Source organism: Protopterus annectens, chromosome 8.part0, assembly GCF_019279795.1.
Source record: "Protopterus annectens isolate FY-2018-M chromosome 8.part0, PAN1.0, whole genome shotgun sequence".
Classification (NCBI taxonomy): domain Eukaryota; kingdom Metazoa; phylum Chordata; order Ceratodontiformes; family Protopteridae; genus Protopterus; species Protopterus annectens.
In genome coordinates, this window is record NC_056741.1 from 1,681,605,874 (window position 1) to 1,681,631,242 (window position 25,369).

At 32.3% G+C, this 25,369-nt stretch overlaps 1 protein-coding gene across 10 annotated transcripts in view; it reads left to right on the forward strand.

The window, feature by feature from the left end:
• Positions 1-25,053, forward strand: part of PKNOX2 (PBX/knotted 1 homeobox 2) — a 3,468,198-nt gene extending 3,443,145 nt beyond the window's left edge. For all 10 annotated transcript variants that reach the window (XM_044081208.1, XM_044081207.1, XM_044081210.1 and 7 more), the window contains one exon: positions 24,374-25,053. In XM_044081208.1, the coding sequence (XP_043937143.1) occupies positions 24,374-24,615 (242 nt within the window). In that variant the 3' untranslated portion in view covers positions 24,616-25,053. The remainder of the gene's footprint in view (positions 1-24,373) is intronic.
• Positions 25,054-25,369: the final 316 nt, after the last annotated feature.

A 25,369-nucleotide genomic window follows, 5' to 3' on the forward strand; every position in this document is an offset into this window, starting at 1 on the left:
ATATATATATATATATATATATATATATATATATTTCCCAGACTGAAATTCTTTACATTAAGAATAAGATAATAATTAAATAAAAATTGTGCATATTTAGACTGGCACTGCTGTGAGTTAGTATTCTAAATATAAATATTATTAAACTGCAATTTAATCTAATAACATATACATTAATTTATAATTACACCAGTTTATAAATTCTTACATGTTTAATTCAACCAGATATTAAAGTAGCATGATAAAGATGTGTAGACAAATACAAATGTAGATAATCATTTATGTACAACTGCAAGCTTGAAAATTATAACATAGCAAGTGAGTCTCACTATGAGATTTGCACTTAATGAAAAGTAAGAAAAAAATAATTTTGTGAAATGCAACAGAGGCCAGAATGACATACTTTAGTTAAAACATTTACATCTACTTTTCAAGTATTTATACATCTTTTAAGCTAATTCTATACCAACATAGGTTCATAGGTGTTTACTAGGCTAACAACCACAAGGACCTTTTTTAGGCTGGCCATGCATCCCAAGTCTTTGACAAGTTCTGATACCCTTGATAAGTGTAAGCAGGGGCTTGGGAGATTAAACATTTACAAGCTAGGGCCTGGGAGATGAACAATTTACAGGTTGCCTATGTCCATTATAGACAAAGCTGCCAAACCAGGGATGAATTTCCTATTCCCCATCCAACTGTCCAAGTTGCACTTGAATTGGGTTAGAGAAGAACTCTGCTTCACATGGATGGGGAGCCTGTTCCAGAGATGGGATAATCTTGCGATAGATACCTGTCTCTCTAGCAGGTCCTATTTGTATCACAGACAAGGTTTAAGTCTTTAGAATGGGTAATTCTGGTGCTGTTTGTTTTGGTCCATTAGAGTGGGGTCTGACAATGCCCTGTATGTCAGGCATTGATCTCCCTTCAAAAGTCTGTAGGAGACAGACTACTGGGATAGAGCCTTGAGGCAGTCATCATAGGACATTTTATTTAAGCCCTGTATTCTTTTAGTGAGGACCCCCTGTGGATATTCCAATTGTTGGATATGCCTGGTTAGGTACATACCAAAGGGGGCATTGTACTCAATGATAGGTCTGATGAATGCTGCATACAGTGGAACAATGACTTCCTTGGACTTAAATGCCATACCTTTGTTTATAAGTTGCACAACCTAGAAGAATTTCCTCAGCACTGTTGACACATGATAGTAAAAGGCTAGATTACTATCTATGTGTGTCCCCAAGTCCCTGACTACTGGGTACCTCTAAGGGGCGTTTTGTCAATATGATAGTTACCAGGGATGGATGACTTCCCAAAGGATACTATTATGCATTTCTTGGCATTTAGTTTTAATCCATGGCTCTGACACCAGTTGTTTGTCTGTGTCAGCCCCTCCTGGAAAACATTTGAGTCAGTGTGGAGTCAATGACAGATCCTAATTTGCAATCATCTGCAAATTTATTCAGCCACAGACCACTGACATTGGCCTTGATTTCAGAGAAGTAAATGCCAAAAAGGAGTGGTCCAAGGACTGATCCTTGAGGGACTGCACCTGTGATTGGCCTCTTTGTAGAGGTGGACTCCCCAATTCTAACTTCCTGAGTCATGTCTGTGAGCCATTTGGCTGTCCACTGGGTGACATATGAGTTTGTACCTAACCTTTTGAGTTTGTCAACAATCCCCACGTGGGGTATTGTGTCAAATGTCTTGGCCAGGTCAAGGTAGACAGTGTGAACCATTTTGCCCTTTTCCATTGCTTTGGTGACCTTTTCAAAGAAGTCTTCCAGGTTAGGAAGGCATGATCTGTCCTTGATGAAACCAAACTGAGTTTGGTTTACTGTCTGGAGGTTTACTATTGATCATTTCCATGATAATTCTTTCCATGGCTTTACATATACAACTAGTGAGACCTTGTAGTTTCCAGAGTCTGTAGATGGCTCACCTTTGTGCAGAGGGATGATTGTTGTTGTTCTCCATTCATGTGGCATGACGCCTGTTTGGAGGCTATAATTAAATAGCAATTCCAGACGCCCTGATAGGTCATGTTTCATTTAGAAGAAATCCTTGGATATTGTCTGGGTCTGTTGATGCAGTGTTGTTGGCTTTAGAGAGAGAGAGCATTAAGGCCTGGTCCCTAGTGATAGCAGAAGGAGTTATATTAGATGGCATTTCCGAAGAGAAGGTTGAGGGGGAGAGAAGGGTAAAGTTGGAGCTGAATTTATCGGCCAGGAGGTTTGCTATATCTTCTTGCTCAGTATAGATTGCTCCATTTACAATGAGCTCTGCACACAATTGTTTATTGCCTTTGAGTTTGCAGACATAGATAAAGGATGTCTTGTGGTTGTCCTTAGCCTGGGAGGCCAGATTTACCTCAAATTTGGCGTGTGTAGATTTTATTTGTCCTCTGAGATGTTTGTTTAATTTGTTGAGAGTGCTTTTATTATGCTGGGTGCTGCACCTCCTAGTTTTTGCCATGATTTTCTTCTTTCTGTTATACAGTCTATTGATTTTGTGATTCCACCAGGGTGGCCTTTTCCTGGTGGCTACAACTGCCTCTATGCAGCTATTAGTAAGCTTGTATGGGGTTTCTGTGAAAAGTTCTGCATAGGCATCAGTTTTCTCAGGGTTTATGGGGGCTTGAAATTTTGCCAGGTTATTACTTAATAGCAGGAGGTTAGCCTTAGAGTAGTTCCTGAATATTCCAGGTTTAGTTGGGGGTCCAGGTTTTATTTTTACTTCAAAGAAGACCATTTTGTGGTCTGACCTTACCAGGGAAAACATTACAGTAGGGGGTGTGCAGCACTCTGCCATATTAGTGAGGAGCAGATCCAGTATGGCTGCACCCCTGGTTGGTGTATTGACTATCTGGTTCAGGGAGTTTGTGTTTACAAACCTAGGAATCTCTGTGTGTGTACATTTGGTGTTTTATAGGATTCCCAGTTAATAGTGGGATAATTAAAGTCACCCTTGAATATGGTATTGCGTTGGATATTTAGTGTTTCTAATAAGTTTAAATACATGGGATGGGTTTCCTGGGTCATAGAGGGAGACTTATAGCTGGCAAGAAAGTGATATTGGATTTTGCCTATGGTGATTTAAACATGGAGCAGTGCAAGTGCATTGTCCTGTTTGACCAGCCTTGAGGTATATTTATTTTTGATGTAAATAGAGACATGTCTACTCCACCTTTACCCCCCGTCTTTGTAGTAGCTGGTCTAAATGTGTGGAAGGCATTATAACTTTGCACTGTTGGTATGGACTTCACAGCTTTAAACCATGTTTCAGTCACCACACAGACATCAGCGTTCTCTAGGGTGAAGAGAGCTTCTAAGGAGTGGAGTTTTTTGTTTAGACCCCTAGCACTGAGCAGTAATACCTTTAGATTTTCTTGGCTTTGATTTGCTATGTGGGAAGTTCTTCCAGTTTGGCATTGCCTAAAAAAGGCACTATAGAGGAAGACAATGTTTTAACTAATATTCGAAAGCCTAGAGGGGAGAGGTGCAGACCATCCCTGGCAAAGCAGCATGGTCTTTTGACCATCTCCTTCCAAGCTGATAAATATTGCACCCCCTTAGAATGACACTTAATGGACTCATGGTTTTGTTATTTTGTGTACACCTGGATACTGTAGATTTTTATACTTTTTGCATTATTTTAACATCACTGGCCAAATTCTAAAAGAGTGGCTGTCAATCTAAGTCTGCTCTAATTCCAAAAGACATTCTCGCAGTGTAAGTGACTTACTGGTATGAAGTCTATCTATAAATAAGCTTACTATGGATACCAGACTCTAAAACACCTACTTTCAGTGCAGGTGATCACTTAACACTGAGAGAAATTCTTTTGGAATTGGGACCTGTGTTGTAGTGCAGGTACCCCTACAGTCATCCCTAACTGTTCTCTTTTCATCTTAGAGCCACCACCTTTCAGTGTAGTGAAAACCAGATCAAAAACTACAATCCTTGCACTACCCACAGCCCTGCCTCTCTCTGCCCATTTCCTGCCCATTTTGTGATGTCAACACATACTTCATTGCAAAGTGGAATGCCCTCTTTTGTTTCTTTTTTCCCATTTTTTAGAGTCTCTTGTTTTCATTGCATCATGTTAGCAGTGCTTTTCCATTAATAAGTTCATCCAAGTCTACATTTTTTTCAAACTCCTGCATCCTGTTTGTGTAAATAAAAAAATAATGGAGTTTTTCTAGTGCTTTCTGGTCTACCAGATTAGCATTCTCATTTCTGGGTAGTTCAGAAAAATATCCGATAGGTAGCAATATTATTTAATCTCCCACCTCCACTTAACCATTCCCTTTCCTTCTCTTAAGTACTTCTTGTATAGCTTTCCCTTTTTGATACTTTTGCAAAATCCTGGTAGTAACTCGCCCTCTATTGTATCACCTTTAGGCCTACTGACTTCCAATTCTGAATTTTTATCAACATCTCTCTCTGAGCCTTTGTATCATAGGTATACTTTTGTAAGTTTGAATACATACATACATACAAACATTTCAAGTACTGACATTAATGCATTCTAGCCTGTCAATATATCAAAATAGTTGTTCCCATAAGTGTCCAGGCTGTTCTTAAAATATCTAAACTAGTGCTTGCTTTAATGTATGTGATAGTTTATATCATGTATCAGGGGTGCTCTCAAAGAACCAATTAGTACATTTCTCATTCCTGAGGAATCTTCTACATAACTTATCTCATGATTCTCTATTTTTTTGATAACCCCAAACATTGCCAGAGGTAGTTGTCTCTAAATGCCCTTTATACCTGAATAAGGTCTCTTCTTAAATATCTATATGAGACAGTATACAAGTTCAAATATTTTAGTATTTCATAATAACCTAATTTTCACATCCATGGATGCCTTTGGTGTATTTCCACTGTACTTTTTCAAATTTACTCATGTTTGTTTTCTTATAAGTTCTAGTATGTTCTGCTCCCTGGTACTTTTTTGTACAATCTGAAGCAATTGTTGTTTCATGTAAGAAATATATGAATGCTTCTAGGTCATCAGCACTTGATGTAGGTGGTCTGTACACTCCAATTGTTATTGGTTCCAATGTTGTCTTTATTGTCAGTTACACAGTCTATAGTACTGGTGTTATCACAGGTCTTATAACTATGTTTAACCTGTACCATAACACTTCCACCTGATTTTTTGTTAGAATGTCTGTTACAGTAAAAAAATATATTTTGACAGAACTAGTTTCCATTTCTTGCTCTTTAATGATTTTTCACAAACAATAATGGCATCAGTTTTGTGGAAACATAGCAAATTTTCCAATAAAAAATATTATTAATGCTGCTAGCGTAAATGACAATCAAAGATGGATCAAATACTGCTATCCATAAACTGTAAAAGTTTCAACCTGGCAAAAATTCTGCCTTGTGTTTGTCAATTATTGTAAAATATTTGCTGCACAAATACTCTTCTCTGAACTCAACAAGGCTTGGACACTCTACACATTTCCATTTTTAAAGCATGACATGTTTTTCATATAGTTATTTACCCAAAAAATCTTTTCATTCACAGTGACGTGATTATCCTTTCTATATGTGATTTGTGAAAATACAACCATGAATAAAAAAGCATTATCTCATTAATGCTTTCATTTTTAAAATGCTTCCAATGAAAATGGAATCATTCAAACCAAGGAAAGCCAGGGCATTTAATTTTAATTGCCACATTAATTCCTCATAATGGTATGTTTAAATGTGAAGCCTGTAAGTGGTGCAAACATATTAATGTTAGAAATTCCTTTAGCATTTCAGGCAGGAAATACAATATAATGGGTAAATTTAATTGCAATTCTAAAGGGGTGGTTTATCTCAGTACTTGTATTTTATGTGATGCCTTTTATGTTGGCAAAACTGAAAGACCCCTTAAGAATAGAATTTATGAACACCTGTATGCCATTGAGAAATTAAACTTAAACAATGCTCTGGCTAATCATATTAGTACTCATCCTGATCATAAGTTTGAATTTACTGTTATTGACAAGGTTTATGAAAATGTAAGAGGTGGGCCTTTTTCATTAAGATTGGATGAAAAGGAATTAATGTGGCGATTAAAATTAAATGCCTTGGCTTTCCATGGTTTGAATAATTCCATTTCCATTGGAAGCATTTTAAAAATGAAAGCATTAATGAGATAATGCTTTTTTAATCATGGTTGTATTTACATATGTATTTATGCAATTATATATTAGTATTATGTTTAGATTGTACATATTAAAATGGTTTGAAATTGGTTCTGTTTTAGGGCTTATAGTTTGTATTATACATTTCCTTTTGTTGCATTGCCCTTTTAAAAGTTTTGTTTGTTTTATTTGCTATGGTGATGTCAATTAAGTTTTTCTATTTAAGGGTTTTATTATTGTAAGAGAATTGTCTGATGAAGTTTACCTATTCTGAGTAAACGAAAGCGCTTACGATAACTTGTATTACTGCAGAATTCACTTTATCTTTAAAACTGTCATAGTAAATACAGAAAAACAGGCACAAACACAAAGCTCAAAAGTTAATACATTGGAAAATACTTTTTAAAGTTAGAAATAAAAAAAGATCATGTTGTTCTTTGAAACAAATATCAGCATTACAGCAATGTCTTTTTTTACTATAATATATCAATAAAGCAGATTTCAAAGCTGTAATATTTATTGAAATAGTAAAAAAGAACACATCTCCTACGCTTAAATTGACAATTTTAATTACATTTGCAATGAAACCATAAATAGATCTGATGGAGACTTTTATTTTATTGGTTTCTTAAATGTTTGCAAATTTTCAGCATTTGGCTTAAACATATCTTTATTTTAGATCACAAGAGAGAAATGTTCTTGCAGCATACAGTGAAAATTCATACATAACAATACAAATGATGTAATTATTATATAATTATTTTGTATTTCAAAATATGTAAACTTTTAATGGAATTTGACTATTATTTTTATTAAATGGTAAAATTCCCCATAGTATTATTCCTTTTAACATTACATATTTAGTATGCTTTGCAATTATCTTCCATATTTATAGTCCAAATAAATTAAAAGTTTAATTTACAATTAATCAAAAATTTTTACTTAGTTTCAAGTAAAAAATACGCTTGTACTCTTAACCCATTTAGTAAAACTAAATAGCAGTTACAATATACAAAACTGTCTCTTCCCTTAATTTTATCCTACTGAAAAGAAAAAGAAAATAATGAGCAAGGAATTAAAGGCCAAGTATTGAAACACACAAATAATGAAGTGTGAGGCATATATTTTATGTAATACACATGTCTTAAAAGGACATTAAGGCACAATTTTACAGCAGAATCATTTTTACTCTTGTGTGCCTTTATAAAATGTCAAAAGCCACTAGCAACAGTAATACAACCTTTAAGTTATTGGGCAGTTCTGGACCTGTTCCCAAAAGTATGGTGGCAAATTAAATCAAAATGAAATAATATGCATTTACTTGCATTTTGATAAATTGGAAAGCCCTGCTGGGCAAAGCCCACATCCATAACTTATCCAGAAAATCAAAAAAGTAGGAATGATTACATAGATACAAGAACTGTTTAAATTAGCTAAATGTTATGCAATAAGGTAAAAAGTAAACACTGAATAAACATATAGGATATACAAAACAGTGATGGAAGCAACATTACTGATATTCTCATGTGCTTATAACATTTAAAATAATTTAGAGTACAGTATGTCACAAACTAATATATCATCAATTTAAGTTATAACTAAATGATTACAGGTCTTCAGGATCATAGTTTAAATTCTGTAGTGCAAAGGCAAGCATTATACATTCAGTATTCATGGGAAAAGAAAAAAATATGACTTTTCCCTCCTATTTTGAAGAGAGATAATTAGATGTAAAAATAAGTGCCAAGAAGAAAGTAAAGATTTTTTAAGGCAGTAACTTTTCAGTCGGAAATTCATGAATTAAAAGGCTTATTAATGAGAATTGGAAGATCATTTCTATCCTAATAGTAGCAAGTTTACAAACATTATTAGACAGCAGTGCATACAATCATTCATCCCATAATTAAATTACTTTTTGTGACAAAATGATAACTAGAGATTTTATTGCACAATTGACAAGCTACATTTTAGTTACTAGGGTAACAAATTTTTACCTAACAGACTTGCAAAGGTGGTTAAATATTTTTATTAAGACCATTATTAAACCTAGGAGTAAAAATGATAATGGAAGATGTTTGGGTTTCGTGACTAAATGCAAGACGTCTAAACAACAAGATATCTGCCTTTGAATCTAAGACAATAGGTGAGGACTATGATTCTATAATAATTGCTGAAACTTGGTTTTCAGATATAAACAAACTTATTTTCTTTATAGGTTTATAGATAAGTACTGCACAATCTGCCCTTGTGGTCCTTTTTAAGCCTATTCAATTTCACTCAAAGGTGAGAATCAAGCTCTGTACCTTATGTGTATGAGTTAAATATTTTAACAATTATGCCACCCTCTTAAAGGAGTTAAGTACCTTAACAATTATGCCAACCTTTAAGAAGGTTTCCTTAGTGTCATAATATAGAAAAGAAAAGAAAGCAGGTGGTGTTTCTATTTACATGAATAATATGTTCCAATCATAATTTTAACAGTAATTTATGTGAGATGATTAGGGCAAAAGTGAGTAGCAGCAAAGCAGAATGGAATACTGTTGCATTTTAAAAATCTCCAAGTCTGGACAAAGATGAACTTGTATCATTCACAACTTCCACAAGTAATCTAATGATTAGATTGTGATGTTATAGCAAGTAACCTACAAGAACCTAACTCAATTGGATCTCACAGAAACCACTTCAATGCCCCTTGTGACTATTAGTAGCCATGGTACAGGATATTTGCATATAGGAAGGAAGATAAGACACATTCTGCCTCTGGTCTATTACCTGAGCTTGATGGTTCTGACCATTTATAACTTTCCTAGGAGTTGATGAGTGTGACAGCAAAATTTTGGCTTCAGCTATGTGTTTTTGAATGGCATTTTATAGAGATAAGTATTGCTTAATATCAAAAGAAATAGGGAAATGGAGAGTCTTGAGAATCATTCTTTGAACTTATAAATTATTTTCTAATTAAATCTGTCCCTGTAGTGCTTTGTTCAGCTATAGAGTTATCTCGTCCTTGCTAGACATCAAAACTAGATAAGTTAAAACAGAAAAAATGTGGCAGATTTGAATATATTGTACAAATACAAAAGAGAATATTAAATATCAGAGGTTTAAGTTGAGATTCAGAAAGCTATTACATCAACTAGAAAAAGTTATAAAAAAACTCCAGCTATACTCTGTCGCATATCGTCTACTCAGAGGCGATCTCTGCTTAACATACAAGGCCATGTTGGACATGCTACACTTAAAGAAATCCTAATCCCTCAGAGCCACACGCTCCAGGGATCTAAACCTTGTCATCAAAATAAAGAAAGCATGCTGGAGGGATAGGTTCCTGACCCAGAGACTCCCCAAACTCTGGAATAGATTGCCCATACATGTCAAACAGAGTGCCTCTTTGGTCCTCTTCAAATGAACCTTGACGATTGGATGGGAGAAAGGAAATTCACCCCAGACAGGGGTCCAGGGAAGTAAATAGTGTGGGAAGAAATAGCCAGTGAATTGTTATGGCTAGGCTTGTATAGGCCCTAGGGGTGATAGCCTAGTACCAACCTATGAACCTATAAATTGTCACAAAATATGTTAGCAAATAAAAAGCATTATTTGAATACCTAAGAACAAATAGAAAATACTGTCAATGTACTATCTGTGAAGCCCCATGGTGCCATAATATATGTCTCAATTATGTTAGTTAACACATTTATGCACACATCTGCAAGGAAAAAAGTACTTTGGATAATTGTACAGTATCAGAAATGGGTTACTATCTGGGATTTTATCTCAAAATTTCAATTCAGTTTGTTCAAAATTCAAATAGATTCATTATGCCCTCAACAGTAGCAGGTCCAGTTGGTGTGAATGGACTTTTTCTAACAAATATTATAAATCATTTGACTTCCTGTCTCTAATATTTATATCAGAACTGCCTTAGTTCAGGCTTTGTGCCACCAATGTAGAAGGAAGCTATAGTTGTCCATATATGTAAAACTGGTTAATTGACACTGACAGCCAACCATCATCCAGTTAGTGATGTGCATTTGAATAAATAATTTGCATATTAATAACTGAATGCCTTATTTGATGGTATGGATATTTATTAACATGGTTTTATGGAAGGTCACTTGTATTAAAAATTGAACAGTTTCTATGAACTAGTATGTGAAGCTATGTTTGAGGGACTTGGAGTGGATCTAGTAAATTTAGATCTTGCAAATGTCTTTGACAAAGATCCCCATAAGGCCATGTTGAGTATTAAAAAGCAAAACACATTAATGGATTTGTTATAAGGTGGATTATGAACTGACTAGAACGCAGAACTTGCAAGGTCAGAATTGGCATCTCTTTATCTGAAACCAAGAACATGGAAGTTGGAGTACCTCAGGGCTTGGTGTTAGGTCCAAAACAGTTTAACACATTTATATTTGATTTTCCATTGGAAGATAAGATAAGATTTAGTGGAATAAATTTTCATATCATGAAGAGCCACATAAGCTGCAAAGTTATTAGGATACTTAGGAGAAATGGACTATTTAGTCTATGTAATTCAATACCAAAAAGTCAAAGGTGATGAATTTGATTGATAATAACTTGCACTATGGTAACATTTTGGAGAGTTATACTATTACCAGGGATCCTGGGAATATGGCCAATGTTAGATCTGTAGTGAGGAAGTATTATATGGCAATAAAGGATGCATTAAGCACAATAACTAGCAGAGATAAGCATGCCTTACTGCCACTTTACAAGTCAGTAGTCAGATCACATTTTTAGTATTGTTCTGCTGCTTGCAGCACAATGGTTTAAAAAAAGAACAGAGATACTTCCCCAAAACAAATTAGGCAAGGTAAGGGTAGGAGTAATAAGAAAAGACTAGAAAAGCTGAATTTATGTTTGATAAACTACCGGTTGATTAAAGGAGATTTTATTCTAACCTTTACGTGTGTTAGCAATGAGTTGCTAGCAGCTAGCATAGGTTTAGAAATTAAAAATAACTCAACTGAGAGCTAAACAACATATGTTTAATGGACGTTCCTAAATGTACAAAAAGAATAATAAGATTCTTTTCACTACCATGTGGGCTTGATGTAGAATGTCCTACCTTTAAGAATATGAAAGGCAGACATTTTACTATCTTGATAATTGGTTAAGAAACAGGGTGACATGCTTTTTGAGGGTCTATATTAAGCCATGCATTTGTATTAAATAACAATTGAACAATGCTTAAATAAAAGGGGAGATGGTTTTAATAATATTCTTCAGACCAAAGAGGGTTGCAGGTAATTACTGATGGCCGCCAGTAGATTCCAAGGTTTAAATGAATGTATTAATATCAAATGTATTTTAAACTAAGGGGCTTCCTTTACATATGGGCTTGATAAACATGTACATTTATGCATACCTATCTATCTGCATAATTTATTGAAAAGATCACTTGTAGTGATCAAACCCTAATGGTCAAAGACCACAGATACTAATCCATAAATGACAGGGAAAAAACAATAGCTTACATTTTTTTTCCCAGGGGACAACTCCCCATACACCCCAACACACCCTGTTAATTATATTTACCAACTTCAAGATTGCACTACAGTGGGGAAAGGGCATTCTCCCTGATTCATACAGTACCACAATCCCTCAATGAAATAGATAGTAAATTTCAATCAACTGATTTTTGATCAGCTGTACCAGTTCTTCCACTCTTCCATGTTCCAAACAGACCTAATCAACAAATGTTTTTATATATGTGTATATATATATATATATATATATATATATATATATATATATGTGTGTATATATATATATATATATATATGTGTGTGTATATATATATATATATATATATATATATATATATATATATATATATATATATATATATATATATATATTCTACCAGTTGAAAAAACTGAAATAATTATGTATAAAGCACAAAAAATTACAAACATACAATAGAACAAAGTACTGTTAACCACTAAAATATACTGGCTTATATCTGATTTCTTTTACTGTGAATATATACAAAGTCCATATTTAACACGAACCATTTAGTTTTAAAATACATTCAATATTAATATACTCATTTAAACATAGGATACTATCAGCAGCCAGCAAGAATTGCCAATGACCCTCTTTGGCCTCAGGAAGATTATTAAAAATCACCTCCCCTTTTATACAAGCATACTTGTTCTACAACTTTAAATGCAAATTTTTAGTTTTTACAAATGAAAACATGCTTAAAGAAGGTATTGTTCTGTCCTGATCTTTATTTGTGCCTTTATTCTTATGTTAATGTCCAAGAGATATTCAAGTACTTGATATGAGAGCATCCATGTGGCCTTACCCACATAGATCACTTTATCTTTAAAATTTTCAAAAATAACAGAGAAAGCAAAAATAAAGCTGAGAAATATTTTGAAAATTATTGCTAATTTTCAAATATATTTTGTTTGTTAAATATAAAAAGACTTAGAATTTTTAATTAACCTTAAATTAAGCATTGTAAAAATGCTACAATTTTGGAGTGCTGGTCAAAATAATTAAAACATATTTAACATAATATCAGCGTTCAAAAATCCTGATCAAATGCCAAGTCAAAAAAATGATGTCTGTATTCTGATAAAAATTTAGTAAAACATAAAATGCATAAAATTTGCCAAAACAGTTTTTTGGATGTTACATCTTAGGCCTGCTAGAAAACAGATGTCTGGTTCCTGTCTGGGTCTTAACTTTGTGCTGGAAAAGTTGAGCTTGCCTTCCTTTGTATCACCCCATCAGGTGAATTTAAAGTTAATGACATGGAATACTGTACTGTTTATTGCTTTGACATGACCAAAAAGAGTATCTGAATTGCAAGTTGTCTTGGTGAGTGAACCCTATTTGGTCTTAACATAGAGATGGGGTCTCACTAAAAAATACCTAATTTATACCCAAAGTTCATTTAGAGTTTGCTTTGAAACAAGTCATCAGTTTCTCAGTATTCTACATGGACCCTGAGAACCATGGAGACAGGATTCTACATAATCTAGGCATTCATATGCAGATCGGGTACTATCTTGGCAAAACTAAATACTTTAGAAAAGCAGGTCAGCTGTTTACTTCATTTAATCAGACAAAGGAAGGACAACCTATGTCAAAACAGATTATTTCTAGGTGGTTATCTTCAGCTATTGCCTTTTGATATACTCCCATGGAAAATCTATTCTGGCAGTGTCAAGGCACATTCTACCACAACCTTGGGATCTTCAATAGCACACTGAAAAGGGGTGGACTCCTGAAGAGGCAATAATATGGTCCTCTATAATGCTCTGTAAAAGCATGTACAACATGGATTCCTTTTCCATGTCCAGGACTGCCTTTTAGTAAAGTGGATCATTTTCCAGGGGCTTACAGAGCTCTGTTCTTTCTCCTCTCAGGTTAGATGTGCCTTGGTACTCAATTCATATAGCCAAAAGGCTACTGTAGCAGTGAGAATGATAAACATAGTGCAGTTGTGTAAGTTGTACTTACCATAACAATGAATGTTTGAATTTCTAGTTAACTCTAAACACCTACACACATCCTGCATTCCAGAGCATTTTCTGAAATGTAACTTAAAAAGCATGAAATAAATAAATATAAATACTTTCTGAACAATAAAAACTATTAAAACTGTACAAACAGCAGTGTTATCAGTAAAAAAGTATTCTTTACAGTGATAGTAGTCAGTGGATTCATAGTCTTTTCCATAAATACTGTAGTATATTACAATGCATATAAACCCCAAATCATATTTTTGTAAATTTTTACAAACAAATTTTCAAATCTTGAAAAATGTACAACCTAGACATATATTATTAGAACATTTTTGTTCACCAGACATAAGATTTCATATGACAACAAGAAATTCTACTGTACATGTATTTTTATTGAGATATTTACAGGTATATGAAAAATATGCTTAACTGTATAATTTGCAAAACGGTACTGGATATCTCTCCAGATGTACAACTTACAGTGTAAATATCAAAGACAGTTTTCTTCAACAACCTCTAAAGTTTCACTTAATGTCATGTAACAGTTTGTAAGTCGCTCAATTTATGAAGTACTAAGTACTTATGTGAATATTGCTTATTTTCATAATTACTAGCAAACAGTTAGCAATATTTCCAGTAAAGTGTGATATTAAGCAGCATTTTCAGTGAATTTTCCTGTCAGTCACATTGGTGTTTCACATCATACACCTCAATGACATGTAGATTTCTCACTTATGAAAATTTGAATATAAATTTGAAAATTTGAATAATAAGTGGCAAAGTTTATTTTTGCACAGCAGATTATCCCAGAATAACAATATTGGTGTAATTTTGGAAATGACTCCTTGCCCTTTCTAATACTGCCTATTATTAGTTGGTAAATCTCATAGTTAAAGAAGCCAAACCCAAAAAAGTTCTGGATACCATAAGGTGGTATGGGTATGAGCTGGAAGTATACAAAAAAGCATTTTAGGCTTGAGTGAGTTAATTGTTAGGATGTAAACTTTTTTTTTTTCAAAACAGTTTTATTAGAATTAAAATTAAAAAATAAATATGTACATTAGAAATGAACAATTTTCAAATAGATAATCAAATAGTAATGCAACAAACAGAAAAAAAACTATATACAAAGACATTCTCAACAATTATAAATTGATTAAATAATTACTTTTGTAATAAATTGTAGACTTTTTTCCATATATTGCATTTAACAGTATTCCAATAAGATCTTGATTTGATAGTTAAATATTCTATATTACAGACTTCCAGAAGTAAAGATTTGAATTCTTGAATCGAGGGAGTAATATTGGATTTCCAGTTTCCTGTAATTATTTTTCTGGCAACTGATAATATAGTCCAGACTAAAGATTGATTAACTTTGCTTATACATTTAGGTACAGGAGTATTAAAAATAACAAGTGACTTGGTGAGAGTAAAATTATCTGTGAAGATAGCTTGTAAAAAGGAATTAACATTTTCCAAAAATTAATTTAAAATTACACAATCACCAATTACCATGTGAGCCCATTCTGCATTTACTTCTATATTACATCTCCAACAGTTGACATTACTTTTGTTAAATTTACTAAGAGAGAACGGGGTAATAAAAGATCTGTGTAAATATCTTCAAGTAAAATGTTTCCATTTCAATGATGAGGTGATAAAACTAGCTGATTGTAATATGTTTATTTTATCATCTTCTGTAGGAAGATGATTATTAATTAAAGTAAAGTAATTCCAATTGGTATCTGAAACAGCTTCCATGTCAAGTTTAATTAGTTTATATATGTGAGATAATATATTTTTGGTAGGAGATTTATGTTGTATAGATAAAACCATATATTAAATAATCTTAGGTATTGAATTCTTGTTTGTAAAAGGCATAGTATCGAACATATTTAAAATATATTTCCTTGCTTCATGTAAGTCCAACCAAGAAAGAGAGACATCTTCATATTCATTTTTAAGTATGTTAATAGATTTTAAGTCATTATCTGACATCATGTGAAACCAAAATATAAATTTTTTATCTTTAAATGAACACATTTTTGAGTAATCAGAGGAAAATATAACACTATGTGTGTAGGCTATTGGAAATAACAAAATAACCAATCTTTAAAATTATTAAATTTAGACATTAAATTTCTGAAAGATCTCAATAAAAGAGTTATATAATTTGATTTAAAATTCTGAGTAGTATTAAAAGTAATGTATTCTTTTAAAACCCATATGAAAGTATTATTTAACAGGTATATTTTCTGGGATATGCTGTTATTTATTGCTTTACAAGCTAAAATTTCTAGATTTTTTTTTCCATTTGGCTGAGTATTGTGGATCTATAAGAAGAGAAGTAGTTTTAACCACTGATGAGATTGCATAAATTTCTAAATCCGGGATGGCTATACCTCCATTATTCCAAATGTTCATATGGGTGGACCAAGCTATTCTGGATTTGGTCAGATACCATAAAAATGTATGCATCACATAATTGAATTTTTTAATGATATAAGTAGGAGGGGGTAAGGAGATTGATTGAATAATATACAACATTTTGGGTAGAAAGATCATCTTAATTATTAAACATTTTTCATCCTTTGAGAATGGAATCTTGTTCCATTTCTGAGTACGGTTTTCTATTATCTTTAGACTTTTATTATAGCTTACTTGAACAATATCTTTAATACTTTTAGTAATCATAATACCCAAATAACATATTTCTTCCGATTGTGTTATATATTTTTTATAATCATCCTGTAAATCAAATTTCTTAAGGCCAATTATTAGTATTTGAGTTTTGTTATTAAACAGTAACCCTGATTTTTTTTGAAAATACTCCATATCCGAGAATAATGCTCTGATGGATTTGTTATTTCCTTCTGATGTGATTAGAATATCATCAGCAAACATTTGTATTTTGGAGGATTCATTTGAGGTTATCTTATATCCTTCAATTGCCACATTATTTCTTATCAAGTTGGCCCAGGGCTCCATAATTAATGTAAATAATAAGGGAGATAATGGACAACCTTGTATGGTACCCTTAATAATGGGAATATTTTGAGAAATATTTGTTCCTATTTTAATATATGCTTGGCAATCTTTATATAATTGGGTTATTAAATTAATAAAATTATTTGAAAAATTTAAACTTTGTAATAAAATAAATAAGTAATCCCAATTAACTGAATCGAATGCACAGTTTATATCTAGACTAATTAATGTTAGGCTTTTATTTAAAGGTTTGACTGATTCTATTAAAGATAAGGTTCTTTTGATATTATCATAAGAATTTCTATTTATAATGAAACCAGTTTGATCATCTTCTACTAGTGATGGTAAAAAGATTTTAAGCCTATGGGCATATATTGACATAAACATTTTATAATCAACATTTAACAAAGAAATTGGCCTACATGATGAGCAATGAATGGGATCTTTATTGGATTTCAGGATGGGGGTGATAAATGTGTATTTCCATGAGGGTGGAGTTATATTTCTATTTTGAGCACTATTGTAAACCTTATGTAATAATTCTAATGTATTCAAAGGCAAGATCTTATAAATTTCAGGAATAATGCCGTCGTGTCCTGGAGCTTTATTTAATTTTAATTTGGTAATTTGTGTTTCAGTATCTTTTAAAGTAATGGGTTTATGTATAATATTATTTTGTTCATGTGAGAGTTTATTTTGGGTATATTTATTAATAAAGGTGCTAATTTCTTCATTAGAATCAATTGTCTCAGTATGCTGATTTATATTAATGAAAAATTGTCTAAATTCCGTCAATATATTTTGTATGTCTGAGACTGTCCTTTTTTCCTTAGGTGAATATGTTTCATTTATATGATTAAATTTGGATAGTCTTTTAGTTTTATTAGCTAACATGTTGAGTGACTGTAGATTAGTGGAAAATTGTATACATTTAAATTTTTCCAAAGCGATCATAGTTTTTTAATTTAATATCTCTAGATATATTTAGTGCATTTATTTCCTTCTTTTTTCATTTTTATCTAAATCTCTCTCTTGATTCTGTTTTAATATATCTAATTTATTTTGTATGTCAAGTAGTTGTTCATCCCAACCTTTATCTTTTTTATAAAAAACAATTAAGAGTGCTTCCATAAAGATAAGCCTTAAGAGCATCCCATGTATAGATTTCACTGGTTTCATTAGTGTTATTAGTGTCCATAAAGATCTGAATTTCTAAATATATAAATTCTTTAAATTCCTTTAATTTTGTTATAAAAGCCAGTATTCTTCTTATTTGAGTACCGTAATTACTATTAATTGTAATTTCAAATAGGATGGAATTATGATCTGAAATTGGACATGTGATTATTTTGGTATCTATTAAGGAATCTATTAAATTGTTAGAGAAAAAACTCTATCTTAGAAAATGTATTATGTCTGTGAGGAAAAAAAGTATATAATAAAGAATTGGGATTTGCAAAATTATTTATATATTTTAATAAATATATGTCTGAGAATTCCTTTAATTTTTTAGCTAATGGTGTGATTTTTCTTTTATTACTTGAAGTTGAATCTTTGGTGTCCAGAATACAGGAAACATCTCCTTCCAGTATTGTTCCCTTTAGATAATTGTATAATAAAGTCTAAATGTTGTTTCACGGTGTTAGTTCCTATTCCTGGGATCCAATATATATTTACTAATATATAAATCTTCTTATTTAATTCAATTGAAACAAGACAAAACATTCCTTTATCATCTCTAAATGTGTCAATTATTTTTGGACTTGGCAAATAATTGTCCCATAGTATTGCAACTCCTCTTTTTTTTTGAGTGTGTTCTGAATTTACTAGTACTTTATATGATTTATTATTTAGTCTGGCTACATTTATTAAATGTGTTTCTTGTAGAAATATTAATTGAGATTTATGTAATTTGATGAATTTAAATACATTACCCCTCTTTCTAGTATTGTTTAGTCCATTTATGTTTAGAGAAATACCTCTTAATGAGTTCATTTAAAGGAATATAGAGAATATAAGAAAGTTATTAACCAAATTAATTTATTGTTACTAAATGTAGAAATACTGTATAGTTGATTATGCTTAACATCTAATAGAGATGAAAGCAACATATTATTTATTTCTTTATCAGTGTTTGAGAATGTCAAAAGAGTAAATCTTATAAAACCCTGACAATAACAATTGCAAACATTATAACACCTCAGAACCCACCTGGAGTATAAAACTCCCAATTTGAGTGACATACTATCACTCAAATTAACCTTCTAACCAATAACAACCTCTGTTCAGTAATTGTCTAATAAGAGATATATACTTAGATAGAATTAATATGGCTTCATATGAAAACACCATATTAGTATACTATTAGTACACTAGAATTACATAAACAAGATAAAACATTAATAGAATATCTATACATTAAATATATTTCATCTGAACTGTATAAGGAAAAAGTAAAATATAACCATAATCATTAATTTGGAATATTACTAAATGATATATGTCAAACAACAGTTTCAATTTGTTCTAGTATACTAATAAACTTCAAACCATAAAACAGTAATCTAATATCCATTTGTTCCAAAATATATTGTAGATATATAAGTAGGTTGACTTTGGTGAACCAGTGTATGAATATATAATATTTATATATTCTATTATAATATTATTTACCTTAGTGTCTTAATTGTTTAACTTATCACTTTTCATATAACTATTCATCTAATGTAACAGTTCCAATGTACTTCATAACATGAAAACTCTTTAGAAGTATTTATTGCAATAAAACAAAAATAACTGATATATTTATATTTATATTTGTATAATATTAAAAAATGTACATATTATTTGTAAGCAAGAATCAATCTTTACAAAATTACAATTAATGAGGAAATGTTTGTGTTGCAAAGGGTACCAATAAAGTGCTGTCAAGTAAAAAGAATTGAATATCAAAAGCACATCTTGCTGAATTATTCTTAAACAAAAGTAACTTTAAAGTTCAAGCTTTTCTTGACTGCAATATTGGGATGATGATTTCAGAGAGACATATTAATACTGAACCAATTATAGTAGTAGCATACACCTTCATAACTGAAGCAGGTTTACGCTTCATATATATATATATATATATATATATATATATATATATATATATATATGTGTGTGTGTGTGTGTGTGTGTAGGCGTGTGTATGTGAGTCTTCATGTGTGTGTCCTTGTGTGTGTGTGTGTGTGTGTGTGTGTGTGTGTGTGTGTGTGTGTGTGTGTGTGTGTGTGTGTATGTGTGTGTGAGTAAGGAATGAGATAATTTAAACCTGCTTCTCAACAGAATCAAAATGACTGCATAAACCTTTAAAGACACTTTTAGAAACTTACTATATGACTATTAGTAAAATTAATAAAGATAATAACGATAGTGGTAATTGGCCTTTCATATTCTGGTGTAAGTTAACGTTCACTACTCACACTTTGCTGTTCATTTCCCTCAGTCTCTTTTCTTAAAACATTTAATTTTCAAGGGTATGAGAAAAAGTAATTTAATGGCTTTAAACTTCTCTTCTCAGATCTATAATAAAAGTAGTGAAGGTGATCCTGTTTTATTATATGCGTTTGAAGGTTCTATGTAACTGTTGTAATCTCACCAGTTCAAGATTCAGTCTGTTACATCAGGATTCAAGCATCAAGAGCAGGAGGAATCAGTTATATTCGAAGAGGCTTCTCCTGTCTTATTGCAAGTCTCACTAGGTCAGATCAACACACGAGACTATCTCAGCGGGAAATGTAAGTATACATTTTAAATCGAAGCTTCTGAGCAGCTCGAGCTTTGCCCATCGCATACAGACCTGATATCCTGAAAATGAAAGCAGAGAGAAAAAAAAATAGGAACCAAGCCACCACAGTAGTTTATGTTCAAAACATCCCTCACTAAAACTTCCCATATTATAGCCATTTGCACCACCTCCAAACCAGGGGTGTAGCCATAAATCTACATTTTGTACTGAAACCTCATGTTGTTGCCCATACTACCCACTTAGTATTTTAAAAATGTCCTCAATCCTCAAAGTGCTACCCTCAATACATATAGGAAGGTGACATATTATTTTCAACTGTTACCGTTTATTCCCATAAAAACTGTTTTTAGAGCTGTATTTCTTTTACACAAGCATTTTTGTATATTTCTGTACTATAAATATTCATTTGCACAATTCTAAACATTCTGTTATATTTGAGTGTTGAATTTTCCAACAGATGCTCAGAAAAAAATGTACTCATTTGAGTACACTGAGTATGCCTAGCTACACCCTTGCTCCAAACCACTAAACACAACCCAATTATGAAATAAGTGAGGGTAACCAATACTTATTACAAAGCATGAACACTTCTAATTATACAAGGCTTATCATTTAAAAGCCATAAGCAACTACTATCTCAACGATCCCTGAACACAATAAGTGTTTCATGAAACAAGACCAGAGGCCTATAAACTACAATGTCACTAATGGCAACCATATCTGCCCTACATATTCCACAAAACATATAGTAAACAACGCCTCCACCATCCATAGTCACCACACGCTGCAGCATATCCCACAAATAAAAGACATCAAAGAAACATCCATACATTCAAACGGCATGCTTATATCACTGCCAAACAACATCAGTTAGCATTTGCCTTTGTCTTGCTACAAGAACAAGCTTCACAACACCATAACTTTCCACAGTAACCAAAAGATGAAATCAACAAACTACTGTAGCGACTTTATAAAATAAACATCCTTTCAATTAAATAAATAATGCAGTAGTACTACTTGATGTTCATTTAAAACAAGGAAATTAAAGAATATATTGTAACATGTACAATGTAGCAAGAAAAGGAAATTATTTAAATAATAACTTACCAGTTGTCTCAATTTCTTTCTCCTCAATTTCTGGGTTTATTTTGTAACTAGTTCAGATATTATTAGTTTTGTATGTTGTGAAGATAAAGTAATTTCTTATGTTTTTTCTTTTGTTCTGTAGTAATCCATGTTCCATTTTCAGCAAGTCTTTTTGTTCTAGTATTTATCCATTCCATATCTTCAACCTTTGCTAGCATTTTGTTTGTTTTAATGTAAGAGAAGGCAGAATCTACGTCTTGAAATATATTTGAAGTATTCTGATGAAAGACTTTTAGTTTAGCAGGGAATAATAGTTGTGTTTTTATTTGATTTTTTTTTAGCTGTCTTATCAGTGGCAAAACACTTTTCTTTTAGATAATACCAAAGGAGAATAGTCATTGTCAAAGCGTATCAAACTGTCTTTTATTTTGATTGGAGCTTTAGACCAAGCAGTTTTAAGGACAACTTCTTTGTCATGTGAAGATACAAATTTGACAATTACAGATCTTGTTGAGTTAGTTTTACTACTTTTTGATGAAACCAATGACCTGTGCGCTGTCTCAATTCCGTATGATAGAGCTACAGGAAGATCTAAAACTTCAGGTATCCAAGATGTCAGAAATTTCTCCATGTTATTATTTTCTGTATTCTCAGGTAAGCCAAATATTCTTACATTATTACAACAGGACCTGTTTTCAAGGTCATCTATTTTTGTTTGAAGTAATGTATTTTGCTTTAAAAGAAATTCTATGTTGTGTTCACCATCCTGTATCTGAGTTTCCATGTCATTTAATGCTATTTCTATCCCTGAAATTAGTTGTTTTTGTTGCTGCATATTCTCATGAAGAATGTCCATTTGCTTTGAAGATTTTTATTTAAAAGTATCCAATTTGATATCCAATCTGTATATTTTGGAAGTTAACTCTTGGATATTAGTTAACAAAGATTGCAGATCCTTTTTAAAAGTTATGTCAATATGTGAAGTTTTTGTGAAGCTCATGTTGACTGATGAGAAAGAACTTCTTACCACTGATTTGACAGGAAAATTAATGGTATTAGAAGAAATGTTTTAATACTATCCTAGTATACTATATAAAGAATCCAATGATATAAAAATTTCCACTATTAGAATAGTATTTTTAAAAAATTCATGTCAAAAGTAATTTAAATAGACAGAGCTGAAGTAAAAGGCTGCTACTCAGAGCTCTTGCTAGCCATGCCCCCAGGATGTAAACTTTTTGATTATTGTTATATCTACAGTGATTCAGGATTAGTAAGGTCTTTATGTCTTTATGAGCAAAAAAGTCCTGAAGAAATCTTCAGTCAGACTGCTGATTCCTTCCAATGGGCTATCCATTCAACAGTCAGAGTGAAGATATGGGAAGGAGCCAGAGCTTTGTAACGCTGACCAGTTGTTATATCCAGGGCAGGATACAACCAATGCACTGAACAGACTAGAACAGTAGTAAGAAATTTGAACATCCACTATTATCTAAGTGTTGCTTACACATATATACTTTCCTACTGTACTTTAATCACTTGTGATACAGTTATATTGAAATATTCATGCAGCTATTATAACTATTTGATGAAGTCTATATATAATATTTACAGCATGCACAAGCAAGTAATCTGTATTGATGTTATATGGGAGGTAATTTTGATTATGATGAATTCCTTAATATAGAGGAGAGTGAAGTTGTTTTAGCCTGAATCATTAAAAATTGAGAATCTCTATTCTTTTCTTCTTTAAGGTTTTTTTTTAAGTTGCCTACTAAATAAAATTAGGTTGTTTGTTTTTCTGATTCCCTGTAGTATGCTATTCTAGTTTGCTGGGGTTATTTTAATACAAAATATTTAACCTATTGATACAATTTAATGGGGTTGTATTAGATGTAGACAATTGCACTTTTGTGAAGACTGTGATTTTTCTTTTTTTCTTTCTTTCTTTTTTTTTTTTTGTTATAGTGAGGGAAATATTTTTTTTTTGTTAGAAGCTTAAAGGCTAGTGAGCTTGGAAGAAAAGTGGCTGTCAGTATAAGCTGGTACAAATTTGTTTTATCTAAAATTATGCAATGATATTTCCTGTTGCCTGATAGGTAGATAAATCTAAGAATGTTGTGTTCTGTTGTTTGCAAAATAGGCACGTTTTAATGAGAAAGCAAAGCAATTACTGGTAAAGCATCCTCTAGTCTGGGCAATAGTACTTTAATATCTATAGCTAATCTTGCTTCTTTAATTAAGAAATGAGCTATGAGCTAGTTTATACAATATTTTAAGCTGAAGTAAAACTTTTTTTCTGCTTGGTATTTGGTATGTGAAAGGGGCACATGACGTTTCTTTAGTATTATTCCTAGATGCTTTTGTTGTGTTTGAATGATAGAGGTGTGCCTATTGGGAATGTTATTTTAAGTGCTTCTAGACAGACTAGTCTTTGTGGAATCCACAGAAGTATTACAATTGTTTTTTGTTTGATAGTTAAGTGCTTTGGAGACTTAAGGCTAAAAATACGCTGTCATATATGAACTACAGTAGCACACTATAGTTACATTCAGTGCAGAACCCCCTCTCCATTTAATTCATTTTCTAATAACACAGACAATATTAATGTTCCTCTCTTTATATTTTGCTTGACAGTGCTTTTCTGGAGAGTGCTTGCTATGTAGGGTCTCTGAAGGCCTTTGATATTACTTTTGAAACTCAGACAAGTAGAAGGACAAATGTGATACAGCTGAGAACTAATGAATTTGAGTCATAAGAACACAAATATGACAGTAGATGGAGGCAAAGAGTAACTAAAAATGAAGAGTGAAAAAAATAACCACAGCTTTTTCTTCTGATTTCTAGGGCCTTTACATCTGGATGGCCTGCAGACCCTTTCTTCAGACAATACTGCCCACACCATGCAACAAGTCATGATGCCTGCACATAATGATTGCTTGGCTGGAACAGAAGAGGAAGATGAGGATATGGATGAGGAAGATATGGAGGATGAAGAAGAGGAAGAAGAAGAAGAAGAAGAAAGCAGTGAGCCTCAGTTAACAAATGTTGGAAACCTTGGTCTGGAGCACAGCAATTCCTTTGAGTGACTTGAGAGGGTGGTACTTTTGCTCCTAGAATTAAAATGAAGGTGAAAGCAATGCTGCCCTATATGAACTATACCATGCAACACTGCTGGAAGCATTACTGCCTAAAATTATTGAGAATGAGGTGGTGTCATTTGCACCATCTCTAACAGCTTTCATACAACATCCCCAAATCCTGAACCTTTGTAACCCATTTCTCAGATACCATTGGGGCACAGCACAGCTGTATCAGAAATAGACCATTTAATTATTTAAGCATAACACTAGTGTTTAGAGCTATGAGAGGTTATATTTAGTAGATGTTCTCACAGCTGTCCTTTCTGCAGCATTCTGTATTCTGAGACTTTTTTGGTATGCCTCGCTGTTTTTAAGGAATATTTACAGCAGCCATGCAAAATCTGAATTTTATTTTACTTTTTTTTTATTTTATTTGTGATAAAAGAAAAAAGTAAGAAATGCTTTGACAAGATTATGTGTCCTTTAAAACCTTGTGTATGAACAAAAAAACTTCCTGATTTTTAGGCTGAATGTCACTGGAGTGTGGTATTCATTTGAATTGTTCTCCAAATATCCTGGTCAACTCATGGTAAGGTCTGTACTAAATTTGAATCTAAATATTTGCTCATATGACTGTAAAGACAGCAGATTCACATGATTTTTATAAACTAGATTGATAACAGATATTATTTGGAACGTGTTGTTTGCTATATAGTCCTGTTCTTATTGCCTAACTTACCATGTGACTTGTAGTGTAAAA